This window comes from Salmo trutta, chromosome 28 (assembly GCF_901001165.1).
Source record: "Salmo trutta chromosome 28, fSalTru1.1, whole genome shotgun sequence".
NCBI lineage: Eukaryota > Metazoa > Chordata > Actinopteri > Salmoniformes > Salmonidae > Salmo > Salmo trutta.
Window position 1 is genome coordinate 8,181,091 of NC_042984.1, and position 27,856 is coordinate 8,208,946.

At 43.6% G+C, this 27,856-nt stretch overlaps 1 protein-coding gene across 1 annotated transcript; it reads left to right on the forward strand.

Moving 5' to 3' along the window:
* The first annotated feature begins 1,841 nt into the window (after nt 1–1,841).
* On the forward strand, nt 1,842–22,663 carry LOC115165371 (probable glutamate receptor). The gene is made up of 11 exons (XM_029718454.1): nt 1,842–2,268; nt 2,369–2,383; nt 4,798–4,875; nt 9,339–9,370; nt 10,370–10,549; nt 12,099–12,325; nt 13,100–13,197; nt 13,695–13,912; nt 17,831–18,050; nt 21,238–21,485; nt 22,013–22,663. The coding sequence occupies exons 3-11, from the start codon at nt 4,815–4,817 to the stop codon at nt 22,109–22,111; spliced, it is 1,383 nt and encodes a 460-aa protein (XP_029574314.1). The 5' UTR covers nt 1,842–2,268; nt 2,369–2,383; nt 4,798–4,814; the 3' UTR covers nt 22,112–22,663.
* Nucleotides 22,664–27,856: the final 5,193 nt, after the last annotated feature.

Consider the following 27,856-nt stretch of genomic DNA (forward strand, 5'->3'; position numbering starts at 1 on the left):
CATCTGGGACATCATGTCTCGCTCCATCCACCAACGCCACGTTGCACCACAGACTGTCCAGGAGTTGGCGGATGCTTTAGTCCAGGTCTGGGAGGAGATCCCTCAGGAGACCATCTGCCACCTCATCAGGAGCATGCCCAGGCGTTGTAGGGAGGTCATACAGGCACGTGGAGGCCACACACACTACTGAGCCTCATTTTGACTTGTTTTAAGGACATTACATCAAAGTTGGATCAGCCTGTAGTGTGGTTTTCCACTTTAATTTTGAGTGTGACTCCAAATCCAGACCTCCATGGGTTGATAAATTGGATTTCCATTGATTCTTTTTGTGTGATTTTGTTGTCAGCACATTCAACTATGTAAAGAAAAAAGTATTTAATAAGATTATTTCTTTCTTTCAGATCTAGGATGTGTTGTTTAAGTGTTCCCTTTATTTTTTTGAGCAGTATATATATAATTTTTTTTAAAACAAACATCATCCTTTCTATTACATTTGCGACTCCAAGATTTTGGAAGATAAAATGTTGTCATCACACTTTAACTGAACTACAACTTTTTAAGGCTTAAAGCCCTCAAGGCCATCAAAAGGCTTTAAATGTCATCCAGGAACTAATGCCTTGCTTGCTAAAGGATGAGAAAAGGGTTATGCTACATTTTTGCAAAGCACCAGAAGCCTAGTGTTTAGACGGTTAAAGCCTCGTTTATACTTTCGCTCTGCTGACCTGTCACTCAACGGACAACAGTCGACCGTCAACATTTTTTTAGTCTGGCGTTGCCAAGGCAACGGACACCTCTGGTGGAGCTGTTGGCTATAGCCAGGCCGCTTATTTTGTACTGGGAAAGGCTTCACAAAAGACTGCTTCATTAGGATTCCAAGGGCACTTCGACTCCCCTCTTCAAACCATATTTATCAAGTCGGTTGGCCATGGTTCAATCTGGAGCCCTTTTGAGTCACTACTGAACTGAGGGAATGATAGTGTCACCGGGACTTGAATGCCTCACACCAAACTCCAGCCCCCCATAACTCCGAGCTCACAACTTTTGGATTTCTGTGGAAAAAATAGAGATGTATGGAATTAAGTAAATAAAGTTTGAGACTGAACTCCTCTATATGAATTCACCTTCTGTTGCCAGAGTCCCAGGCGTTCTTTTAAAGTATACAACATGAAAAAGACGAGTTAATTGCCCTGTGTTAATCTATTTAGTTAATTTGAATGGGCTGCTTGGGTAACTAATAAGTACTTCTCTGATTATTGAATAGAGTTATTCAAGTCTCTTGGATGTTGTCAAGGGGATTAACATAAACTAACCGAACAAGCTAACTCTGCCCAATACCAAAATAAACAGGTTGAACCTTCATTCAGCTCTTTACCAATTAACTAGGACAGAAAAAACAACTTGTTACCTCATCAAGATTTTTTAGATCTGTTATTCTGCACTAACTCTGGCCACTTCCTCAAAATAATTATTCTACAAACAGATATCTCTCCCTCTAGCACTGTTGTTCTGCAAATAACTCCTTTTAGAGTTAGCTTAAAGAATAGGACACTTGTTTTCAGTGACCACATATCTTCCCTCTGGTACCAACCTCCTGATGATTCCCAAAGGATTCGTCAAGGTCAGAAATCTGCCCCTCATTGCGCCGCTCTTCCCCCCTGATTTCTGGGAACAGTATCTGTTCCCTTGGCTGCCAATAAGGCAGGATGAGAGGGACTCTTGTGTAACCTGACAAAAACAAGCCTTGTCATCTTGATATGCATCACTCTAAGCTGCTAGTGTGCAGCAATCCAAGACTCACAGCCTGTAGTTCCAAATTAGAGAACCAGTCACAGTGGCCTGCTGCTTGGTTAAGTTGTGATCATAGTGTACAGACGGGATTCAGTCTACAGATAATACAAGTACAGTTATTACCGAATTGTTACACATGGACTTAAATAGGGAGATGTTGGGGGCTCTCTTCGGTAACCTGACAACATGCCTATCCATCTGGATTGTCACACATGGACTTAAATAGGGAGATTTTGGGGGCTCTCTTCGGTAACCTGACAACATGCCCATCCATCTGGATTGTCACACATTCACTTAAATAGGGAGATGTTGGGGCTCTCTCTTATGTAACCTGGCCATCTTGATGTGTAGCAACTCTATAAAGCTGCTAAGCTAGCATTTGTACCAAGGGAAGTGAACAAGTGCACACTTTGGGAGAAAGCAGAGATTTATTGGGATGCAACTCGCTGTCGTCCTTCCATGTCCAACCCCTTTATAAATGTGAGTCGTGTGATATCTGCCCCCCTCTCTTTAAACTGCTCCCAACCGGCCCTCTTCATTCACTACTTTGTTTCCATCCTTCCACTTCTCTACCACGTAGGACAGATCATCTAAGGTAAGGAATCCTTGTTGGACTTTTTCCTAGATTATTCAGACAGTACTATTTACTAGTGAATTTTGATTGGCAGCATCTTATTGCTGTTGTACTTACTAAAAAACATTTATAAACATTCTCTTCCATGTGTCATCTATTAATAATTATAAACTGGGTGGTTCGAGCGTTGAATGCTGATTGGCTGACAGCCGTGGTATATTCGACCGTATACCACGGGAATGACAAAACTATATATATATATATATATATATATATATATATATATATATATTTAACTGCTCTCGTGCCTAAGATCAGCCCTTACACATGGTATATTGGCCATATACTACACCTCCTCGTGCCTTATTGTTGAAGTTTATGTGCCGTGAGATGAGGCATGGTCTATTACATTTCCTTTGCATTATGACCCCCAAATTAGAATTTATTGGGAAATTCTGGTGTAGGACGTCCAATGTTTTTATTTGAAATAAAGTTGAATTTGAACCTTGTGACGAACCAGATAGAGCGAACCATGTGTTGTAACTACAACCCAATCTCTAGGTGTGGTCTGTCAGTGAGTTCCAATACACAATTTGGAAAGCTTGGTTAGCAAAAAAGCATTTGTTAAAAAGTCCTACATGAAATCCGATTGCTATAACCTAAGCCAATATTACCCTCAATCTGATAAAATAAATATATATACATATCAGTCAAAAGTCTGGACACCTACTCATTCAAGGGTTTTTATTTTTACTATTTCCTACATTGTAGAATAATAGTGAAGACAACACTAAAATAACACATATGGAATCATGTAGTAACCAAAAAAGTGTTAAATGAAAACATATTTTAGATTCTTTAAAGTAGCCACCCTTTGCCTTGACAGCTTTGCACACTCTTGGCATTCTCAAAACCAGCTTCATGTGGTAGTCACCTGGAATGCATTTCAGTGCCTTGTTAAAAGTTAATTTGTGGAATTTCTTTCCTTAATGTGTTTGAGCCAATCAGTTGTGTTGTGACAAGATAGGGGTGGTATACAGAAGATAGCCCTATTTGGTAAAAGACCAAGTCCATATTATGGCAAGAACAGCTCAAATAAGCAAAGCGAAACAACAGTCCGGCATTACTTTAAGACATGAAGGTCAGTCAATACGGAAAATGTCAAGAACTTTGAAAGTTTCTTCAAGTGCAGTCGCAAAAACCATCAAGCGCTATGATGAAACTGACTCTCATGAGGCCGCCACCGAAAAGGAAGACCCAGAGTTACCTCTGCTGCAGAGGATAAGTTCATTAGAGTTACCAGCCTCAGATTGCAGCCCAAATAAATGCTTCACAGAGTTCAAGTAACAGACACCTCAACATCAACTGTTCAGAGGAGACTGCATGAATCACCCCTTCATGGTCGAATTGCAGCAAAGAAACCACTACTAAAGGACACCAATAAGAAGGAAGAGACTTGCTTGGGCTAAGAAACATGAGCAATGGACATTAGACCGGTGGAAATCTGTCCTTTCGTCTTAGTCCAAATTTGAGATTTTTGTCTTTGTGAGAAGCAGAGTAGGTGAAAGGATGACCTCCGCATGTGTTGTTCCCACCATGAAGCATGGAGGAGGAGATGTGATGGTGTGGGGGTGCTTTGCTGGTGACACTGTCAGTGATTTATTTAGAATTCCAGGCACACTTAACCAGTTTGGCTTCCACAGCCTTCTGCAGCGATCCCATCTGGTTTTCGCTTAGTGGGACTATCATTTGTTTTTCAACAGGCAATGACCCAAAACACATCTCCAGGCTGTGTAAGGGCTATTTTATCAAGGAGGGGAGTGATGGAGTGCTGCATTATGGTTTGGGATGAGTAGGACTGCAGAGTGAAGGAAAAGCAGGCAACAAGTGCTCCGCATATGTGGGAACTCCTTCAAGACTGTTGGAAAAGCATTCCTCATGAAGCTGGTTGAGAGAATGCCAAGAGTGTGCGAAGTTGTCATCAAGGCAAAGGGTGGCTACTTTGAAGAATCTCAAATATAAAGTATATTTTGATTTGTTTAACACTTTTTTTTTGTTACTACATGATTCCATATGTGTTATTTCATAATTGTGATGTCTTCACTATACTACAATGTAGAAAATAGTACAAAAAAAGAAAAACCCTTGAATAAATAGTTGTGTCCAAATGTTTGACTGGTACTGTATATATTTTACTATGTATAACTCCCATCTGACCTCTGGACATGTATCATTATTATTTCTAGACGAATTGTCAGTTTGCTTAACTTAATTTGACACACAGCTTACAATGTTCAAGTTTTTATTACACTCACATATCTGTTGATACAAACTGAAATGAATGAGCTTCTAATCAACAAAATAAATTATGTAAAAATCTATTATACAGTTTAACTTTGTCAATGAGATCTGTGTTTTCGCCTTTTAATTCTCAGGTTCAGAAGGTGACGACATGAAAGCGTTTACCGGATCGGTTGTGTGTGTGGTGGCACTGCTAGCTGTTTGCACTGCAGGTAAATATATCACATGGTATACACTGAGTGTACAAAACATTAGGAGCACCTTCCTAATATTGAGTTGCACCCCCATTTGCCCTCAGAACAGCCTCAATTCGTCAGGGCATGGACAACGAGGTGTCAAAAGCGTTCCACAGGGCTGCTGGCCCATGTTGACTCAATTGCTTCCCACATCTGTGTCAAATTGGCTGGATGTCCTTTGGTGGACCATTATTGATACACACGGGAAACTGTTGAGTGTGAAAAACCCAGCAGCGTTGCAGTTCTTGACACATTCAAACCAATGCTCCTGGCACCTACTACAATACCCCGTTCAAAGGCACTTAAATATTTTGTCTTGCCCATTCACCCTCTGAATGGCACACATACACATTCATTCCATGTCTCAATGCTTAAAAATCCTTCCTCAACCTGTCTCCTCTCCTTCATCTACACTGATTTGAAGTGTTTTAGTAAGTGACATCAATAAGGGATCATAGCTTTCACCTGGTCAGTCTGTTATGGAAGGAGCAGGTATTCCTAGGAACAGGTATTCCCAGTAAAGCTGCTATTATTGCCATAAATCCAGGGTCAGGTTGGTAATAATCCTAATGGTGAAGTTAGATCCTATATCTGTGGTTGGGGCCAATTTGTTACGAATTTGTAACACAAATGATATGTCACAAATTCTCATTTGTGACTAACTTTAGCTTGGTGGTTAACTTTCTAATGTTAGCTAGGTTAGGGTCAAGTTTAGGAATTAGAGTTAGGGGAAGGGTTAGCTAACATGCTAAGTAGTTGAAAAGTTGATAAATAGCCTTAACATATCATACTAATTTGAGTGTCCCAGATTTACATTTATTTCTAGTCAATGAGACGAGGCTGTGTCCCTTATTAAAAACAATAACATCTCCCAGTATCACTTCCTCTGATTCAGAAGGGTTGGGTTAAATGCGGAAGACACATTTCAGTTGAATGCATTGTTGTACAACTGACTAGGTATCCCCTTTTCCCTGCTGCTGTGCAGGGTACTCGTTAACCGTTCTACTATAGTGACCCCTAGTGGTCTTATAGTATAAGTAGTCAAGACGCCTCTGAGATATCTTAGGTTATTTATAGAAATTTTGGGGGAAAATGTTGAATGAAATGAATACATTTAGAAAACATACTGCTGTGACAGACAATAGCCTCTTCTAGAGCAGTGCAGCTTTAATAGAACCAGCCTTTGAAAGTCGTCCAGCATCCCAGCATGTTTTAGCCTGTGGGAAGGCACCCCAAAATGGTTCGTGTCTCGACATCTGACTCTTCCCATTGACCGAGGCTGGACGGCTGGAACCACGTTCAAAGCACCAGGGTAGCATCAGATCTGGCAGCCAACAATTTCTCACAAGTAATCTGAGAGGATGTCTGCCATGGCCAACAAAAGAGTATAATAAATCAATTGAGCTTGAAGTCAATGGCTCGGGGCAAGCCCGCAAAATGACTGGCCTCTCCGTGGGCTTGTAGGTCAATGCCAGCGGTCTTTTTACAAATTACTGTTGATGCGTGTCAGTGTGTCACTGACACCATATGATACCAAGGGAGTACCCCGACTGCGCCGGCACCTCCGCTTCCCCGCCTCCAACTTTGGCAGGGCTTGTTAGGTCCTGAAGCGGACACGCTGAAATGGCATTGGTCACAGTCAATCGACGGCAAGGAAAACAAGTTTGAGCGCCATGCATAATGTCTAAAAGAGGGAGGGGGATTGGAAAGGGTGACTTTCCCTCTTCTGGTGGGGGGGTTCGTTCCAGAACATGTATTTAGGGCAGAACAGGGTGGGTAGGACCACACTTTAATCTCACCACAGGGGGTTTGAAACACAGCCCTGTGGTACCCCGTTACTGTCCCCCTGCATTGCCCCCAAAATGGAAGAGAAAGTAGTCTCTGACAATGAGAGGACGTTTCTTTTTGTGATCAGTTTATATTAAAACTACTGTTATAAGTTTGGGGTCACTTATAAGAGTCCTTGTTTTTGAAAGAAAAACACTTTTTTTTTGTCCATTAAAATAACATCAAATTGATCAGAAATACAGTGTAGACATTGTTAATGTTGTAAATGACTATTGTTGCTGGTGATGGGGTCAAATTGGGGTCATGATAGGGCTGCACCAAATGTTTGATGTATTATAAAAATGGATTATATGTTGTATTAATAGACGGGGATGGGCTATGGGACCCCCCCCTCCTCTACATTTATAGGGTCCTCGACTACAGATTAACTATATATATATATTATTTATTTATTTTTTCATTGTTAGGTTTTAGAATTGTTCCACAGTCTTTTCTTAAGTCTCTGCCTCTTATAAAGAAATGGAGGTCTGTGAGAAAGCATTTTGAAGATAAACAAAGAGCCCTGCAGGGAAGTAGAAGAGATAAGAGGCTAGTCAGACATACCTCTATTATTCAACTTGGGGGAGTGTACATTTACTGCTGAGGCCTTAGAAAACACTGGAACTATTGTATCTCTTGCAAGTTTCTATAGCTGTGTATTCATGGGCTTGTCTGAGGAGTAGCAAGTAATGACGTATGCAGTGACATCACAGGGGGTTGACTACAAGCATGATAAAAGCAACTTTAACTTTTCCTGTGGGGCAGAACTCAGGAGAGACATCAGTTGTATGGCTGATGTTTGATCTTTGACTTCTGTCTACAGCTGTATTTTGATTAAAATTGTTATGATTTATAAGTGCACATTTTGAGTGTTCCTTATTTGTTAAGTAAATAAAACGGAGCACAGAAAAACGGAACCAACACTGGAAACGGCTGATTTTAAAAACAATTTTTTAATGGAATATCTACATAGGCATACAGAGGCCCATTATCAGCATCCATCACTCCTGTGTTCCAATGGCACGTTGTGTTAGCTAATCCAAGTTTATAATTTTGAAAAACTAATTGATCATTAGAAAACTCTTTTGCAATTATGTTAGTACAGCTGAAAACTGTTGTGCTAATTAAAGAAACAATAAAACTGGCCTTTAGACTAGTTGAGTATCTGGAGCATCAGCATTTGTGAGTTTGATTACAGGCTCAAAATGGGCAGAAACAAAGCACTTTCTTCTGAACCTCTTCAGTCTCTTCTTGTTCTGAGAAATGAAGGCTATTCCATGCAAGAAATTGCCAAGAAACTGAAGATCTTGTACAACACTGTGTACTACTCCTTTCACAGAACAGCGCAAACTGGCTCTAACCAAAATAGAAAGAGGAGTGAGTGGCCCTGGTGCACAACTGAGCAAGAGGACAAGTACATTAGAGTGTCTAGTTTGAGAAACAGACGCCTCACAAGTCCTCAACTGGCAGCTTCATTAAATAGTACCCGCAAAACACCAGTCTCAACGTCAACAGTGAAGAGGCTACTCCGGGATGCTGACCTTCTAGGCAGAGTTGCAAAGAAAAAGCCATATCTCACACTGGCCAATAATAGATTAAGATGGTCAAAAGAACACAGACACTGGACAGAGCAAGATTGGAAAAAAGTGTTATGGACAGACGAATCTAAGTTTGAGGTGTTCGGATCACAAAGAAGAACATTCGTGAGATGCAGAAAAAATTAAACGATGCTGGAGGAGTGCTTGACACCATCTGTCAAGCATGGTGGAGGCAATGTGATGGTCTGGGGGTGCTTTGGTGGTGGTAAAGTGGGAGATTTGTACAGGGTAAAAGGGATCTTGAAGAAGGAAAGCTATCGCTCCATATTGCAACGCCCTGTGGACGGCGCTTAATTGTAGTCAATTTCCTCCTACAACAGGACAATGACCCAAAGCACAGCTCCAAATTATGCAAGAACTATTTAGGGAAGAAGCAGTCAGCTGGTATTCTGTCTATAATGGAGTGGCCAGCACAGTCACCGGATCTCAACCCTATTGAGCTGTTGTGGGAGCAGCTTGACCGTATGGTACGTAAGAAGTGTCCATCAAGCCAATCCAACTTGTGGGAGGTGCTTCAGGAAGCATGGGGTGAAATCTCTTCAGATTACCTCAACAAATTGACAACTAGAATGCCAAAGATCTGGAAGGCTGTAATTGCTGATTCTTTGACAAAAGCAAAGTTTGAAGGACACAATTATTATTTCAATTAAAAATCATTATTTTTAACCTTGTCAACGTCTTGACTATATTTCATATTCATTTTGCAACTCATTTCATGTACATACATATACAGTACCAGTCAAACGTTTGGACACACCTACACTTTCAAGGGTTTTTCATTATTTTTACTATTTTCTACATTGTAGAATAATAGTGAAGACATCAAAACTATGAAATGACATATGGAATCATGTAGTAACAAATCAAAATCAATTTTAAAGGTGAGATTCTTCAAATAGCCACCCTTTACCTTGACGACAGCGTTGCACACTCTTGGCATTCTCTCATATATTTACCCAGACACACTGAAGAGCAGTGTGTGGAGATTCTCATGTTTTGTTTTTGTCCTTCCAGGGCCCCCGGTGTTATCCGTCACCACTATATTGGTAAGATATTATATATACATCATGCTAATACTTGTCAAAATTAGTTTAATTGAGTACACTTGTTCAAACAACACTGTGGCTGCGTTTACACAAGCAGCCCAATTCCGATGTATTGAAAGATCTGGTACCATTTAGTCTTCTTCCCCAAAATGTTTAAATAGAAAAAAACACATAGAATCTGATCTTTTGAGTTCCAATTTTATTCCACATTCATATGTGGTTCTCAATGGCAGGAAATTAGTATTGCATCTGTGTGCTATTTCAGAGGATACAGCGGTGTGAATGCGCAAATCTGACATGCGAGTGTGGACAGAATTGGATCTCAGGATGGCTGTGTAAAAGCAGCTGATCATATACTGAACAAAATATAAATGCAACTTGTAAAGTGTTGGGTTCATGAGTTGAAATAAAAGATCCCAGAAATTTTGATAAGGTGCATTCATGGGTCTGAGACCAGCCAACCGGACAGCTGATGAATCTGAGAAGTATTTCTGTCTGTAATAAAGCCCTTTTGTGGGGAAAAACTAATTCTGATTGGCTGCGCCCTTGCCCCAGTCATGTGAAATCCATGGATTAGGGCCCAATGAATTTATTTAAATTGACTGATTTCCTTATATGAACTGTAACGCAGTAAAATCATTGAAATTGTTGCATTCATATTTTCGTTCAGTATAGATCTCGGATGACGTCATACACTAGATTCCACCATTTTAGGGAGCCATTCGTGGCCAGTCCCCATGTCGTTATGCTCTCAATATTGTAACATGACAAAACAGTTGATTTACTGGTATACATAGAATTAAATAGAACACTGCCATTCATTCATTCATTCATCAATTAGACTCATTTGAATGAATCCCTGACCAAGATGGCTGCCATTATCAGCATATTCCTGTCTTATGAGGGTCTATGACATAGCCACTCTGCTAATTTTATGTAACTCTATGCTAGTGTGCATGTTTTAAAATATGATCCACTTGTTGGATTCACTCCCACCAGCAAGAACCATACACTATGACCCAAGGGTCTGAGCTGGAGGGGTACTGCATTGACCTGCTAGCGGAGATTGCCAAAAAGTTGGACTTCAAGTACACCGTGCACCTGGTGAAGGATGGAAAATACGGGCAACAGGACGAGAGCGGCAACTGGTTGGGGATGATTGGGGAGGTGGTCCGAGGGGTGAGTGGCCTGGACAGAAGGGTATACGGTACGCTGGGGGGATTGGACAGAAGGGTATACGGTACGCTGAGGGGATTGGACAGAAGGGTATACGGTACGCTGGGGGGATTGGACAGAAGGGTATACGGTACGCTGGGGGGATTGGACAGAAGGGTATACGGTACGCTGGGGGGATTGGACAGAAGGGTATACGGTACGCTGGGGGATTGGACAGAAGGGTATACGGTACGCTGGGGGGATTGGACAGAAGGGTATACGGTACGCTGGGGGGATTGGACAGAAGGGTATACGGTACGCTGGGGGGATTGGACAGAAGGGTATACGGTACGCTGGGGGATTGGACAGAAGGGTATACGGTACGCTGGGGGATTGGACAGAAGGGTATACGGTACGCTGGGGGATTGGACAGAAGGGTATACGGTATGCTGGGGGATTGGACGGAAGGTACCAGGTGGTGGTATACGGTACGCTGGGGGATTGGACAGAAGGTATCAGGTGGTGGTATACGGTACGCTGGGGGGATTGGACAGAAGGTACCAGGTGGTGGTATACGGTACGCTGGGGGATTGGACAGAAGGTATCAGGTGGTGGTATCAGGTGGTGGTATACGGTACGCTGGGGGATTGGATGGAAGGTACCAGGTGGTGGTATACGGTATGCTGGGGGATAGGTTGCATCATTCAGACTTTATTTATAATTTTTTTTATTTTACCTTTTATTTAACTAGGCAAGTCAGTTAAGAATAAATTCTTATTTTCAATGACGGGCTAGGAACAGTGTGTTAACTGCCTTGTTAAGGGGCAGAACGACATATTTTTACCTTGTCAGCTCAGTGATTTGATCTTGCAACCTTTCGGTTACTAGTCCAACGCTCTAAGCACTAGGCTACCTGACCCCCCTACACTCTAACCACTAGGCTACCTGCCGCCCCTACACTATAACCACTAGGCCACCTGCCGCCACTACACTCTAACCACTAGGCTACCTGCCGCCCCTACACTCTAACCACTAGGCTACCTGCCTCCCCTACACTCTAACCACTAGGCTATCTGCCTCCCCTACACTCTAACCACTAGGCTACCTGCCGCCCCTACACTCTAACCACTAGGCTACCTGCCGCCACTACACTCTAACCACTAGGCTACCTGCCGCCCCTACACTCTAACCACTAGGCTACCTGCCGCCCCTACACTCTAACCACTAGGCTACCTGCCGCCCCTACACTCTAACCACTAGGCTACCTGCCGCCCCTACACTCTAACCACTAGGCTACCTGCCGCCACTACACTCTAACCACTAGGCTACCTGTCGCCCCTGACGATTTTTGTTAATAAGTAGACCGTGCATGGCTATATACAGTACTCATTCACGCTGTGTCACTACTCCTGTTTGTTTTGAACCTACTCGTGTGTGTGTGTGTGTGTGTGTGTGTGTGTGTGTGTGTGTGTGTGTGTGTGTGTGAGTGTGTGTGAGTGTGTGTGTGTGAGTGTGTGTGAGTGTGTGTGTGTGCGTGTGTGCGTGCGTGCTCTTGTCTCCTCCTGTCTCTCAGGAGGCCAACCTGGCGGTTGCCTCTCTGACCCTCACAGCGACCAGGGAGCAGGGGGTGGAGATGAGCACTCCCTTCATGCAGACGGGCATTGGTTTCATCCTGAGCAGGGACCTGGGCTCCGAGGAGAGCCACTCCCTCAGCTTCCTCTTCCCCTTCTCAACCGAAATGTGGGTGGGCATCCTCCTGGCCTTCCTGGTGACCGGCCTCTGCATATATCTGGTGGCTAGGTAAGCTAAAATAATCATCTCCGACCTTATTTTTTAAATGTTTTTATTTTACCTTTATTTATACAGGTTTTTCTCATTGAGATAACATCTCTTTTCCAAGAGAGACCTGGTCCAATAGCAGCAGGGGCAACAACGTTTCAGACAAAACAACTTACATACATTAATGCAACATTAAACAAAACTATAAACACACATACAGTACAACAATTACATATTATGTTAAAAAACACGAAAGTCTTGACTTAAAAAACAGCTGTCCTAAAGACAACTACACTCTTCTATGATGTATACATCGATCAAGTGTTTAAACTCCACCAACGAAACTAGATCATCAAATCGGGCCTCTGCATTTATTTGGTGGTCAGGTGAAAAATCATTATCTCCTTGGCCCCATTCCAAATCAAACCCCTAGCTAGCTATCCACACTAGGCACTTCGGGGGGAATCCTAACTTCCACTTAAATCAAATTTAACTTAGTCATCCTTTGAAGTCAATGAGATTAAATGAGAATTTGACTTGCATATAAATAGAAGTTAGGATTCATCCCTTGCATAAAAAGATGTCAACATAGAAATGATGCGTAATGCTATGGAACATATAGTCTACGTCCATCAAGTATACAAACCATAGCGTGGGAGATTGTAGTTAAAAGTATGTCAACGGAAGTAGAAACTGCACTGCTAATTCATTCTTTGTAAGAATGTGGTTTGGCCGCTGTCCAGAAAATGAAGAAGATGGATCTCAATGCTCACTTTGTTTTTCTGCCCACACCAGGATAAGCCCCTGTGAGTGGGCAGACCCCGAGACAGACGAACACAGCTTCACTCTCCTACACAGCTTCTGGTACATCACTGGAGCCCTGACCCTGCAAGGTAACACAGCTATGAGTCAAATCGCCCCCGGAGTCAAACCGCTGCTTCCATGTCACATGTAAAAGGGAGCCATGCTATTTTGGATAAGGGAGTCTAGACAGGGGTTTCTGTTCCTACTATGAAGACTAGAAGAGTCTAGAACACCATAGAATCTGCTTTACTGTGGGTACACTAAATATGTCCGCCAGTCTGGACAGGGGTTTATGTTCCTGCTATGTAGACAAGGATTGTCTCAACGCAGCAGGTGTTATTACTCTTACATGCATGAGAAATCTATATAATCTTTAAGTTATTTAAAAAAATATTTTTCTACATTGCTCAGTTTAAGAGAAAACTAAGACGGATAAGGAAGACATGAAAGTTTGCACCCTTTCTAGTGTTGTCCAGATGAAAGCAATGGAGTGAGAAAAGTTCCCTATATGTTTTCAGTTCCATTTCTATGTTTCAGTCATATAATTAAATGAAACATAATGTATGTTTGTGTTTTGCATTCTCAGGTGCTGGCCCACACCCTAAAGGCCTGTCTGGTCGCGTTATCAGCGCCATCTGGTGGGTGTTCGCGGTGGTGCTCCTGGCCTTCTACTTCAGCAACTTTAACGCCATGCTACGCTCGGATTCCAAACACGTCTCGGTGAATAACTTCGAGGAGCTGGCCAAACAGGACGTGATCGACTACGGAACAGTCGAAGGGGGATCCACGTTCAACTTCTTCAAAGTATGTGTTGCTTTAAAAAGAAAAAGAAACCACACATTTATTCCTTAGTAAACGTCAAGGTTGTATGGAGCCAGATACCTGCCAAAAGGTTGAACGTATGTATCGTTAGGATTGTAAGAAAATCCATATGTAAAGTGTTAAGATCGTAAGAAAAGCCATGCATGAAACGCAAACATGAAATTTCATCTGTGAACATATGTTGTGATTATGGACCAAGATTTTAGGCTTGAACAAATGTTGTGTAGCAATTCTGACGTACAATAATACCTTTGAGTTTTGACAGTTTCATCTCACCAACAAAAAAAACGTACACCAAACGGCCTATGAGGAGTGCTACCTGAACAAGAATAACACAGTATTAAAAAGCCAGGTAAACCAGAAATAGGTATCCTGCACATTTTCAAGTTAAGTCTCCATTCTTTAATACTCCTCAGTTGAGTTTACTTCACATTTAGGTAGCTAACGTCATGAATTTATTTGCCAGAGCAGGTCTAGATAACACTACCGGTAGTATGCCTATAATAGTGAAGTTTCAGTATGCTAAGTGTCTCTCTACAGCATGGACAAATCTCTGGGTGACGTGGACATCCCCTGCATGCACCTTATCAACATATGACTAATTCAATATTGCACCATCCCATTCTCTGGGCTCTGTCTGAAATCATAACCAGTAGTATCTACCAGAATAATGAAGCAGAACCAGTAGTATCTACCAGGAATAATGAAGCAGAACCTGTAGTATCTACCAGGAATAATGAATCATTACCAGTAGTATCTACCAGGAATAATGAAGCATAACCTGTAGTATCTACCAGGAATAATGAATCATAACCAGTAGTATCTACCAGGAATAATGAAACATAACGAGTAGTATCTACCAGGAATAATGAAGCAGAACCTGTAGTATCTACCAGGAATAATGAAGCAGAACCAGTAGTATCTACCAGGAATAATGAAACAGAACCAGTAGTATCTACCAGGAATAATGAAGCAGAACCAGTAGTATCTACCAGGAATAATGAAGCAGAACCAGTAGTATCTACCAGGAATAATGAAGCAGAACCAGTAGTATCTACCAGGAATAATGACTCAGAATTAGTAGTATCTACCAGGAATAAAGAAGCATAACCTGTAGTATCTACCAGGAATAATGAAGCATAACCAGTAGTATCTGTTTTTGCCGTCTCTCTAAATCTTGCCAAAGCATATTCAGTAGGGGGGGTTAATATGAATTTCAAATAATATGACTTGATTTATATGAGACTTTGAAATGAACAAGGAAGAGGTTAAACGTAGGCTGAGTCTGGCATAAGCTAATTCCCACACTTTACAATAACTCTGTTGCAGTGGTCTTAGGTAGTCTCTCTTCCCTCCATCACGACACCACTGCCCAGTTGAAGAGCTTGTGATCTCCATGCAGCACCACAGCACCATGCGTCTTCTTAAAAGCACCCCTCAGCCTCAGAAGATGCCCTTATGGAGGCATGCAGCCATAGTCATTATACCGTAATGTAGGACTATTTGCCTTCTAGACAAAGTGCAGAGCATGCATGATGCGTGCAACTCATCATTCCAAGATATTTGAACATCTAATTCATCTTTCGTTCCGCGTATGTCATCCGTTCAGTCAGTATGTCATCCGTTCAGTCAGTCAGTATGTCATCCGTTCAGCCAGTCAGTATGTCATCCGTTCAGCCAGTCAGTATGTCATCCGTTCAGCCAGTCAGTATGTCATCCGTTCAGCCAGTCAGTATGTCATCCGTTCAGCCAGTCAGTATGTCATCCGTTCAGCCAGTCAGTATGTCATCCGTTCAGCCAGTCAGTATGTCATCCGTTCAGCCAGTCAGTATGTCATCCGTTCAGCCAGTCAGTATGTCATCCGTTCAATCAGTCAGTATGTCATCCGTTCAGCCAGACAGTATGTCATCCGTTCAGCCAGACAGTATGTCATCCGTTCAGCCAGTCAGTATGTCATCCGTTCAATCAGTCAGTATGTCATCCGTTCAGCCAGACAGTATGTCATCCGTTCAGCCAGACAGTATGTCATCCGTTCAGCCAGTCAGTATGTCATCCGTTCAGCCAGACAGTATGTCATCCGTTCCGCCAGACAGTATGTCATCCGTTCAGTCAGTCAGTATGTCATCCGTTCAGTCAGTCAGTATGTCATTCAGTCGTTTGTCTGAGTTGCAATAGGAACTAAATCAAAGATATTAGAACAGTCTTATCCAGTCTTATCCATTAGTTTATTGAAATCCTTGTGTGTAATGATCTAAATTATCCATAGTTCTTAGCCTATCACTTTAATAATTAAATGTTTAATTTAGGCCTGTCCAAAAATATTTTTAAATAAGCCTTCATCTTGTAGGGATTGCAATTTAGGCTATCATGTAAGGGATAATGGTGTCTTGTGGAATAATTTTAGCACTCTGTGTTTAATAACAGTTTGTATTATAGGGCTCCCCTTAAAAACAGACCCTATCTCACAAGCCTCTAAATACATTTTAAACAAAATAGTTGAAGAAGCACATGCAGAGGCTGATTTAAGGAAAGATCTGGCAATAAGAATAGGCTATAGATCATCTTGACCATTTAGGACCCCTTGGCTATTTCACTCAGGACAGGTTATAGCCAAGACTTAATAAATATATTGTTTTCTCTCATTTATTGATATGGATATAGCCTCTGCGTTATGGGATTGTGCAACGCAAATGGATATAGCAAGTCTACATGCAGAGTGGAATTCACTAAAACAACAGTCAAAATGCCTAATATAAGACCTACAATCCATGCTCCTAAATACTGGAAACAGTGTGATTCATTAGGTTACATGAGCACCACAGTAGCCCCACACTGCTATAAAAATTAATTATGCAATTATTTGGCCATTAAATAACACAAGCAGCATGGCATATTTAGATTGCGGAATAGGCCTAGCCTAAATCATATTTACTTTCTATTTTGCAGCTCAGGCGGATATTCTAGACTCTTCTGTGTCTTTATCATTCTCACACAAGTAATTTGCTAAAGGCCTAAGCCTACACTACGTCATCTACTAGTATAACGTCGTTATTGAATGCAGTTCTAAAATAAGCTCTAGACTTTTATTTTGGAAATTAAACTGGAAGCTGCAAAGCAACTCTAACATCTGGGCTAGAGTTGATTGATTGACTAGCTAACTTTGACTAGCTATATTCAGTTCATGTCCTTTAGTTGGTTGATTGACTAGCTAACTTTAACTAGCTACATTCAGTTCATGTCCTTTAGTTGGTTGATTGACTAGCTAACTTCGACTAGCTACATTCAGTTCATGTCCTTTAGTTGGTTGATTGACTAGCTAACTTTGACTAGCTACATTCAGTTCATGTCCTTTAGTTGGTTGATTGACTAGCTAACTTCGACTAGCTATCTTCGGTTCATGTCCGAACTAGCTATGTTCGGTTCATGCAGATGCCACATTACTGACAAATGTTTGTACGCATAAAAAAGATTTGTAACCAAGTAAAGGGAGACGGAAAGTAAGAATTGAACGTGTAAATCTTAATTCATAGTCGTAACATAGGGTATGTACGTTTCCAGATCTATTTCAACGTTTACGTTTCATGTTTACGTTTCAAGTTTACGTTTCATGTTTAACGCATGGCTTTTCTTACAATCCTAACAGTTTACATATGGATTTTCTTAAAATCCTAACGATACATATGTTCAACCTTTTGGCAGGTATCTGGCTCCGTAATGGAAGTCAATAAATGTATTTTGTTATCTGTACCTGTTCATAGTTCTGTAGATTCCCTTCCATGGTGGGTTTCCTGATGAAAGTGTACACCTTGAACTAGAACGGCTTATGTCTCAACAACATCAGCCGAAATCAATCTTATCAATTTTGCATTTCTACGGTTCCCATTTCGCTCACATTTCCAGAACTCCAACAACCCCACCTACCGACGCATCTACCAGCATATGGAGAGGAAGAAGAGTTGTGTGGCTTCAGTGGAAGAGGGCAATCGACGCACCCAGGAAGGCAACTACGCCTTTATTGGAGAGGCAGCATCTCTGGACCTGGCTGTGGCTCGGTACTGCAACCTGATCCGCAGCAGCGAAGTCATCGCCATGAGAGGCTACAGCATTGCAGCACCCCTAGGTGAGCCGCTAGCAGCTGGTTCCACGGTACCCCTAGGTGAGCCCTTAGCAGCTGGTTCCACGGTACCCCTAGGTGAGCCCCTAGCAGCTGGTTCCACGGTACCCCTAGGTGAGCCCCTAGCAGCTGGGTCTACGGTACCCCTAGGTGAGCCCCTAGCAGCTGGTTCCACGGTACCCCTAGGTGAGCCGCTAGCAGCTGGTTCCACGGTACCCCTAGGTGAGCCGCTAGCAGCTGGTTCCACGGTACCCCTAGGTGAGCCCCGAGCAGCTGGGTCCACGGTACCCCTAGGTGAGCCTCTAGCAGCTGGGTCCACGGTACCTCTAGGTGAGCCCCTAGCAGCTGGATCCACGGTACCCCATTGTGAGACCCTAGCAGCTGTGTCCACGGTAGCCCATTGTGAGCCCCTTGCAGCTGGGTCCACGGTACCCCATTGTGAGCCCCTAGCAGCTGTGTCCACGGTACCCCTAGGTGAGCCCCTAGCAGCTGGGTCTACGGTACCCCTAGGTGAGCCCCTAGCAGCTGGGTCCTCGGTACCCCTAGGTGAGCCCCTAGCAGCTGGGTCCACGGTACCCCTAGGTGAGCCCCTAGCAGCTGGGTCCACGGTACCCCTAGGTGAGCCCCTAGCAGCTGGGTCCATGGTACCCCATTGTGAGCCCCTAGCAGCTGGGTCCACGGTACCCCATTGTGAGCCCCTAGCAATTGGGTCCACGGTACCTCTAGGTGAGCCCCTAGCAGCTGGGTCCAAGGTACCTCTAGGTGAGCCCGTAGCAGCTGGGTCCACGGTACCCCTAGGTGAGCCCCTAGCAGCTGGGTCCACAGTACCCCATTGTGAGCCCCTTGCAGCTGGGTCCACGGTACCCCATTGTGAGCCCCTAGCAGCTGTGTCCACGGTACCCCTAGGTGAGCCCCTAGCAGCTGGGTCTACGGTACCCCTAGGTGAGCCCCTAGCAGCTGGGTCCACGGTACCCCTAGGTGAGCCCCTAGCAGCTGGGTCCACGGTACCCCTAGGTGAGCCCCTAGCAGCTGGGTCCACGGTACCCCTAGGTGAGCCCCTAGCAGCTGGGTCCATGGTACCCCATTGTGAGCCCCTAGCAGCTGTGTCCACGGTACCCCTAGGTGAGCCCCTAGCAGCTGGGTCCACGGTACCCCATTGTGAGCCCCTAGCAATTGGGTCCACGGTACCTCTAGGTGAGCCCTAGCAGCTGGGTCCAAGGTACCTCTAGGTGAGCCCCTAGCAGCTGGGTCCACGGTACCCCTAGGTGAGCCCCTAGCAGCTGGGTCCACAGTACCCCATTGTGAGCCCCTAGCAGCTGTGTCCACGGTACCCCTAGGTGAGCCCCTAGCAGCTGGGTCCACGGTACCCCATTGTGAGCCCCTAGCAACTGGGTCCACGGTACCCTTAGGTGAGCCCCTAGCAGCTGGGTCCACGGTACCCCTAGGTGAGCCCCTAGCAGCTGGGTCTACGGTACCCCTAGGTGAGCCCCTAGCAGCTGGTTCCACGGTACCCCTAGGTGAGCCCTTAGCAGCTGGGTCCACGGTACCCCATTGTGAGCCCCTAGCAGCTGGGTCTACGGTACCCCATTGTGAGCCCCTAGCAGCTGGGTCTACGCTACCCCTAGGTGAGCCCCTAGCAGCTGGGTCCACGGTACCTCTAGGTGAGCCCCTAGCAGCTGGGTCCACGGTACCTCTAGGTGAGCCCCTAGCAGCTGGGTCCACGGTACCCCTAGGTGAGCCCCTAGCAGCTGGGTCTACGGTACCCCATTGTGAGCCCCTTGCAGCTGTGTCCACGGTATCCCATTGTGAGCCCCTTGCAGCTGGGTCCACGGTACCCCTAGGTGAGCCCCTAGCAGCTGGTTCCACCGTACCCCTAGGTGAGCCCCTAGCAGCTGGGTCCACGGTACCCCTAGGTGAGCCCCTAGCAGCTGGGTCTACGGTACCCCTAGGTAAGCCCCTAGCAGCTGGGTCCACGGTACCCCATTGTGAGCCCCTTGCAGCTGTGTCCACGGTATCCCATTGTGAGCCCCTTGCAGCTGGGTCCACGGTACCCCTAGGTGAGCCCCTAGCAGCTGGTTCCACGGTACCCCTAGGTGAGCCCCTAGCAGCTGGGTCCACGGTACCCCTAGGTGAGACCCTAGCAGCTGGGTCTACGGTACCCCTAGGTAAGCCCCTAGCAGCTGGGTCCACGGTACCCCTAGGTGAGCCCCTAGCAGCTGGGTCCACGGTACCCCTAGGTGAGCCCCTAGCAGCTGGGTCTACGGTACCCCTAGGTGAGCCCCTAGCAGCTGGGTCTACGGTACCCCTAGGTGAGCCCCTAGCAGCTGGTTCCACGGTACCCCTAGGTGAGCCCCTAGCAGCTGGGTCCACGGTACCCCTAGGTGAGCCCCTAGCAGCTGGGTCCACGGTACCCCTAGGTGAGCCCCTAGCAGCTGGGTCCACGGTACCCCTAGGTGAGCCCCTAGCAGCTGGGTCCGCGGTACCCCTAGGTGAGCCCCTAGCAGCTGGGTCCGCGGTACCCCTAGGTGAGCCCTTAGCAGCTGGGTCCGCGGTACCCCATTGTGAGCCCCTAGCAGCTGGGTCCGCGGTACCCCTAGGTGAGCCCCTAGCAGCTGGGTCCGCGGAACCCCTAGGTGAGCCCCTAGCAGCTGGGTCTGCGGTACCCCTAGGTGAGCCCCTAGCAGCTGGGTCCGCGGTACCCCCCCATAGATGGGCATGATAAATGGAACGCTGTCCTGTCAATAAACGAACATTGGGAATGTTGTCTTTGTGTTTTTATGGGTGGCCTGCTGTGGTGGTGAGTATTTGAAGTGTGATTCATTACTTGATACACACACACACACTCACACTGACCCCCTTCTCTCTCACATAAAATACTCACACACTAACTCCTTGCTCTCCCACCCTCCTCCGCGAATCTCTCTCTCCTCCCCGTATTTCTCTCTTTTGCCCTCCCCCCGTATCTCTCCCACCCTCCTCCCCGTATCTCTTTCCCACCCTCTTTCCCACCCTCCTCCCGTCTCTCTCCCTCCCACCCTCCTCCCCATCTCTCTCCCTCCCACCCTCCTCCCGTCTCTCTCCCTCCCACCCTCCTTCCCGTCTTCCTCCCTCCCACCCTCCTTCCCGTCTTCTTCCCTCCCACCTCCCTCTTCCTTTTATCTCCTCCCTCCTCCATCCCACTCTCTCCTGTCAGGCTTTCCAATGATGAAGAACATAACGGTGGCCATACTGCAACTGAGTGAGTCTGGGGAGTTGGCCTTCCTGCAGAGTAAGTGGTGGGCCAGCAGCTGCTTGCCAAAGGGTGGCCAAGCCCCACATACCCTCCAGCCCCACCTCCTGAGGGGCCTCTTCCTGCTCCTGGCCCTGGGGTTGGGCCTGGGACTCCTCATGGCCCTCCTGGAGCTTGCCTCCAAGGCCCGCAGTCAAGCCAAGGACCAGAAGGTAAGGGGACATGAGGAGCGGATAAAGAATGGACCTTTTAAAAATATGTTCTGTTTATTGCGATTTTCAAAACTACGCATGAATATTGAAAGCCAATACAATAATTTTCCTCCATCAATCCTCCATCCTCTTACTCATCACACCTTTTTCCTCTCCTATCCTCCCCTCTCTCTCCTCTCTCCTTCGATCCTCTCCTATCCTCCCCTCTCTCCTCTCTCGTTCTATCCTCCTCCCCTCTCTTCTCACCTCTCTCCCCTCTCTCCTTCTATCCTGCTCCCCTCTCTTCTCCCCTCTCCTATCCTCCCCTCTCTCTCCTCTCTCCTTCTATCCTCCCCTCTCTCCTCTCTCTCCTCTCTCCCCTCTCTCCTTCTATCCTCCTCCCCTCTCTTTTCACCTCGCTCTCCTCTCTCCCCTCTCTCCTTCTATCCTCCTCCCCTCTCTCTCCTCTCCTTTCCCCTCTCTTCTTTCCTCCCCCCTCTCTTTACTCTCCCCTCCCATCTCTCTCCTCTCCCCTCTTCTCCCCACAGAAATCCTGCTGCTCAGTGTTGTTGGGAGAACTGAGTCAGCGCTTGGGATTGCGTAGGACAAACGCAGACAAAGAGACGTCAGAGAAGAGCAAAGCGTAAAGGATGCGTTTCACTGGCTGGTTCCTAACAACACCATAGAGTTGGATATGCAAATAAGACCGTGTAAATCCGGTCCTGTCCTTGAGAGCAGCAGTATCTTCCCTATCACAGTGTATCTACAGCTATATGTTCTATTTCATAACGTACCACAAAGCTATCAAGTTCCCTACGTGTAAATACAAAGGCTTGTTAGAATATATTCTTACTAGAGTAGATTCCACTATAGATTCCACTCTGAAAAGGTATTATTAAGCCACTAAAGAAAACAGCAACAATAGCATTTCCTGTCCTCAGACGACATGGGCCACTGCAGAAATGAACTAACAGTGATTAAATATTAAGTTGATACAGGCTTTTCAACTAACCTCCAGATGAATGTGCAAACGTATGTTATTGTAGGCCTATTTGTTGTTGTTGATATGAACAGCTTTTTTTTTGTACTGCCAAAATATGTTGTACTAAATCACATCTGATTGGCTTTTAAGTTGTTTCATTAACTGTTCTGTGTAATGTTTAACTGTCTACCAAATAAATCCCTAGACATTATTTTAAGATGTTGGTTGTCACATGATTTCACACCTAACCTCTCTCTCAAAACTATTTGGATGGATGGAAAGCAAAGACAAAATGGTATGGATTGATAGGCCTACATTTCTTCTATGTTGCTTCTGGAAGGAAGGGGGAATGAACATGCACTTTAGGTTTCATACCGTTTTTTTCCCTCTTCTATGAATATTGCCGCTTCAGTGGTGTTTTCTAAAAGATGTTTCACGACCACTCTGGAGGGACGCCGGTGTTGTGCCGACAAGCTCCCCCCTGCCAGAATCCCCCCCCCCCCCTTTCGCGTGAACGCGTACGCACTCAATTCTTCATTGCTGCGACTTGTTTGCTAGTTGGAATTTTTGGATCACGTTAGGCTGCATTTCATTTTTTATTTTTTTATATCGGTTTGATTGTGGTGGAGGCACTGGTAATGTCAGCAGTTTTCGGTTTGGCTATTTGTTTCAAGTGTATTAGTCTATAAATAAATCTCTTTTCCAAAATGTGGCATCTCTGCCATGTCTTATTCGACTAGTAGTTGTTCTGAAATGTTTATTGCTTGCCTACATTTTACTCCCTCTATGTTTAATATAACACACATACATTCATTATTAATTTTGGTTGCCTATCCTGACGTGAAGTTGGTTCTATAGAAAGTATTTGACCCTGATGTGTGCCTCAGAAAGTATTTGACTCTAGCCACAAAATTATGGAAATTAGAAGGGGGGAGGATTTCGGCAAGGCTATTTTCTTGCCTGCCCAAATTCTCTGCAAGGCCTGGCACACTTCAGAATCATTTTGGTAGCTCATGTTGACCAGTAGTGTGTCCCCCAAAATTAGAGTATAAAGAAACAAACTTTTATATTAGGAACGTTTTGTAATGTTTAAGAAAATAATGATAATACATAAATATTGTAACACTAACACAAAAACATCACAGAAATGTTTTGTTAAACAAACATTAAATAAGAAATACATGTTGATCTTTGCATAATAGATATAAAATTAACAATAAATCAAATATAAAAGACAATAAATAACATAAACAAATATTGGAAAGCTGCAACAGCTCGACTGAACATTTAGTTAACTTTTTATGGAAAGTTTTCCAGGTGATACCGTCGCCTGGAACTCAAGCCTAACCTAGTCTTGACAGGCAGTGCAGACATAATCCTCCAATGATGGGATGGTTTTCATACAGGACTGGTGGAACCATCGTGGGCAGCGGTCACAACCAATCTGAAATGTATGATTAAAAATGTGAATATATTAAAAACATTAAATACATTTTCTTGAATTACAATTATTTCATTATCAGACAAAGCTGATGATTCTACCTCTAGAAATATTACTGCTCATACAAATTTGTGCTCCTAAAAATGTGCCTTTTAGAAGTGACCAAGCAATTACCCAGTTAGTGTCTTCCTCATTATTGTCCACCTCACCACCGAAGTGGCACAGTTAGCTCAGGTCATCTAGCAAAACATAATGTCAAGTAGTCTATATATCAATACATGTCTTTTTCTGAGCAAACAGGGAACAGGGGAATAGTATAGGTTTCTTGTAACACAATTATTTAAATACATGTGTTTAGTGGCCATCTAGTCAGAAGTTGGATCAAAGATAAACTTGAAAAATCCATATAAATGTTTTTTTTTTTTATCTACAATTATATTAAATTAGAAATTGAACATACCAGTGTTTTGGAGGAAAGTGACTGCTATTTCTTCTCTCATAATGTTAACATCTTTGTATTTGAAAAGACAATCGACTCCTCCTTCAGAACACATTCAGCAAACTGGGGGAAAAATTTGATGGGCATTTCAGTTTTCCCCAACAAAATTACGTTACACTTAAGATTATAATCACAAGTATACAACGACACAGCTATAACCTCTCTGGGATATCTGGGACGCTAGTGTCCCACCCGCGGTACACACTATCAACAGCCAGTGAAATAGCAGGGCGGCAAATTCAAAAACAACAAAAATCTCATAATTCAACTTTCTCAAACATACAACTATTTTACACCATTTTAAAGATAAACTTCTCGTTAATCTAACCACATTGTCCGATTTCAAAAAGGCTTTACAGCAAAAGCAAATCATTAGATTATGTTAGGAGAGTACATACATACATTTCCAAGCAAGGACATGTGTCAATAAAGCCCAAAACGCAGCTAAATGAAGCACTAACCTTTGACGATCTTCATCAGATAACACTCCTAGGACATTATGTTACACAATACATGTATGTTTTGTTCGATAAAGTTCATATTTATATCCAAAAACAGCATTTTACATTGGCGCATGATGTTCAGAAAATGTATTCCCACCAAAACGTCCAGTGAATGTGCACATCAATTTACAAAAATACTCATCATAAACGTTGACAAAATATATAACAATCATTTTAAGAATTATAGATAGACTACCCCTCGATGCAACCGCTGTGTCAGATTTTAAAATAGCTTTACGGAGAAAGCACATTTTTCAATATTCTGAGTACATAGCTCTGCCATCACGGTGAGCTATTACCGTGATAGCATATAGCTATTCAGACACCCGCCAAGTTCGGGGCAACCTAAACTCAGAATTTGTATTAGAAATATGCTCTTACCTTTGCCGATCTTCGTCAGAATGCACTCCCAGGACTGCTACTTCCACAAGAAATGTTGTTTTTGTTTGAAATAATCCATATTTATGTACAAATATCTCCATTTTGTTCGTGCGTACAGATCACTTATCCAAAGGCATGACGCGCGAGTGCAGAACGAGAGATGAAAAGTCAAAATGTTCCATTACTGTACTTAGAAGCATGTCAAATGCTGTTTAAAATCAATCTTTATGGTATTTTTAACGTAAAATTGCGATAATATTCGAACCAGACAATAGCATATTCATTCAAGAAGAAAAAGAAGGAGGGGCATGCTCGTGGGACCGAGCATATCCAATCCCTTTGTTGCCAGGCAGACCACTCAGTAACTGAGCTCCTATACTCTGCCCAGTGACAGGAAAATGCTCAAACCACTTTCTGAAGGCTTTAGACAGCCAATGGAAGCCTTAGGAAGTGCAACGTCACCCCACAGACACTGGAGCTTTAATAGAGAATCAAAAGAAGAACTACAATTCTCAGACTTTTCACTTCCTGCTTGGATTTTTCTCAGGTTTTTGCCTGCCATATGAGTTCTGTTATACTCACAGGCATCATTCAAACAGTTTTAGAAACTTCAGAGTGTTTTCTATCCAAATCTACTAATAATATGCATATTCTAGTTTCTGGGCCAGAGTAGTAACCTGTTTAAATTGGGTACGTTTTTCATCCGGCCGTGAAAATACTGCCCCCTAGCCCAGACAGGTTAATCCAACCACAGTGTCCGATTTCAAAAAGTCTTTACGGCGAAAGCATAAAATTAGATTATGTTAGGACAGCGCCGAGACAAGAAAAACCACCACCATTTTCCAAGCAAGGAGAGGCATCACAAAAACCAGAAATACAGCTAAAATTAATCACTAACCTTTGATGATCTTCATCAGATGACACTCCCAGGACTCAATGTTACAAAATACATGTATGTTTTGCTTGATAAAGTTCATATTTATATCCATAAACCCTATTTTACATTGGGGTTGAACTTTATTTTTCTTCCAGAGTACACATTTTTGATTTATTATTGTTATTTTATTATTAGTACTGTACCTACATTCTTAAAAACTAAAACAGAAAAAGTCTTTAAAAAATGTAGGGAAAGCCATAAGAAGATAAAGCACGATGGGATGGGGATTGAGGGATGGGTAGAGAGAACAGTAGAGGGCTCTGAAAACTATTATTGCTGAAACAACCACTTCCTTGTTTGACAAGAGTCTAATATGGCATGATAGGTCACAAAAATTATTATGAAGTATGCCAGGCCTTGCAGTCCCAAGATAGAAGGGGGGGGGGGAATTTCCCCCCTTCTAATTTCCTTAATTTTGTGGCTAGAGTTAAATACTTCCTGTGGCACACACTACTGATCAACATGAGCTACAAACATGTTGCTATTTTCTTGCCTGCTGAAATCCCCCCACTCCCCTTCTATCTTGGGACTGCAAGGCCTGGCACGCTTCAAAATAATTTTGGTAGCTCATGTTGACCAGTAGTGTGTGCCACAGAAAGTATTCTCTAGCCATAAAATTAAGGAAATTAGAAGGGATTCAGAATAATTTTAGTGACCTATCATGCCCTCTGATGTGTGCCACAGGAAGTATTAGACTGTAGTCACAAAAGGAAGTTGTTGTTTCAGCAATAATAGTTTTCAGAGCCCTCTACTGTTCTCTCTACCCATCCCTCAATCCCCCATCCCATCGTGTTTTATCCTCTTATGGCTTTTCCTACATTTTTTAAACACTTTTTCTGTTTTAGTTTTTAAGAATGTAGGTACAGTAGTAACAATAAAATAACAATAATAAATAAAAAATGTGTACTCTGGGAGAAAAATAAATATATAGTCAACATGAGTGCATATCCATAATCACAGTAAACTGTTATAATAATAGATTTTTTAAAATAATAATATAATAAACAAAACTATGACTGAATGTGCCCCATGAATAATCCCCTCCCCAATAGGTCCCTTGGGCCTCAATAGGACACCCCCAGCACCTCCCCCATCGCATCAACCTCCCCCCACCCCTCAACCACAAAACACAATAATAATAGAAATTAAAATAAAAAATATATATACCAAGATATATACAGTTGAAGTCGGAAATTTACATACACCTTAGCCCAATACATTTAAACTCAGTTTTTCACAAATCCTGACAATTAATCCTAGTACAAATTCCCTGTTTTAGGTCAGTTAGGATCACCACTTTATTTTAAGAATGTGAAATGTCAGAATAATAGTAGAGAGAATGATTTATTTCAGCTTTTAGTTCTTCCATCACATTCCCAGTGGGTCAGAAGTTTACATCCACTCAATTAGTATTTGGTAGCATTGCCTTTAAATTGTTTAACTTCGGTCAAACGTTTTGGGTAGCCTTCCACAAGCTTTGCACAATAAGTTGGGTGAATTTTGGCCCATTCCTCCTGACAGAGCTGGTGCAACTGAGTCAGGTTTGTAGGCCTCCTTGCTCGCACACGCTTTTTCAGTTTTGCCCACAAATTTTCTATAGGATTGAGGTCAGGGCTTTGTGATGGCCACTCCAATACCTTGACTTTGTT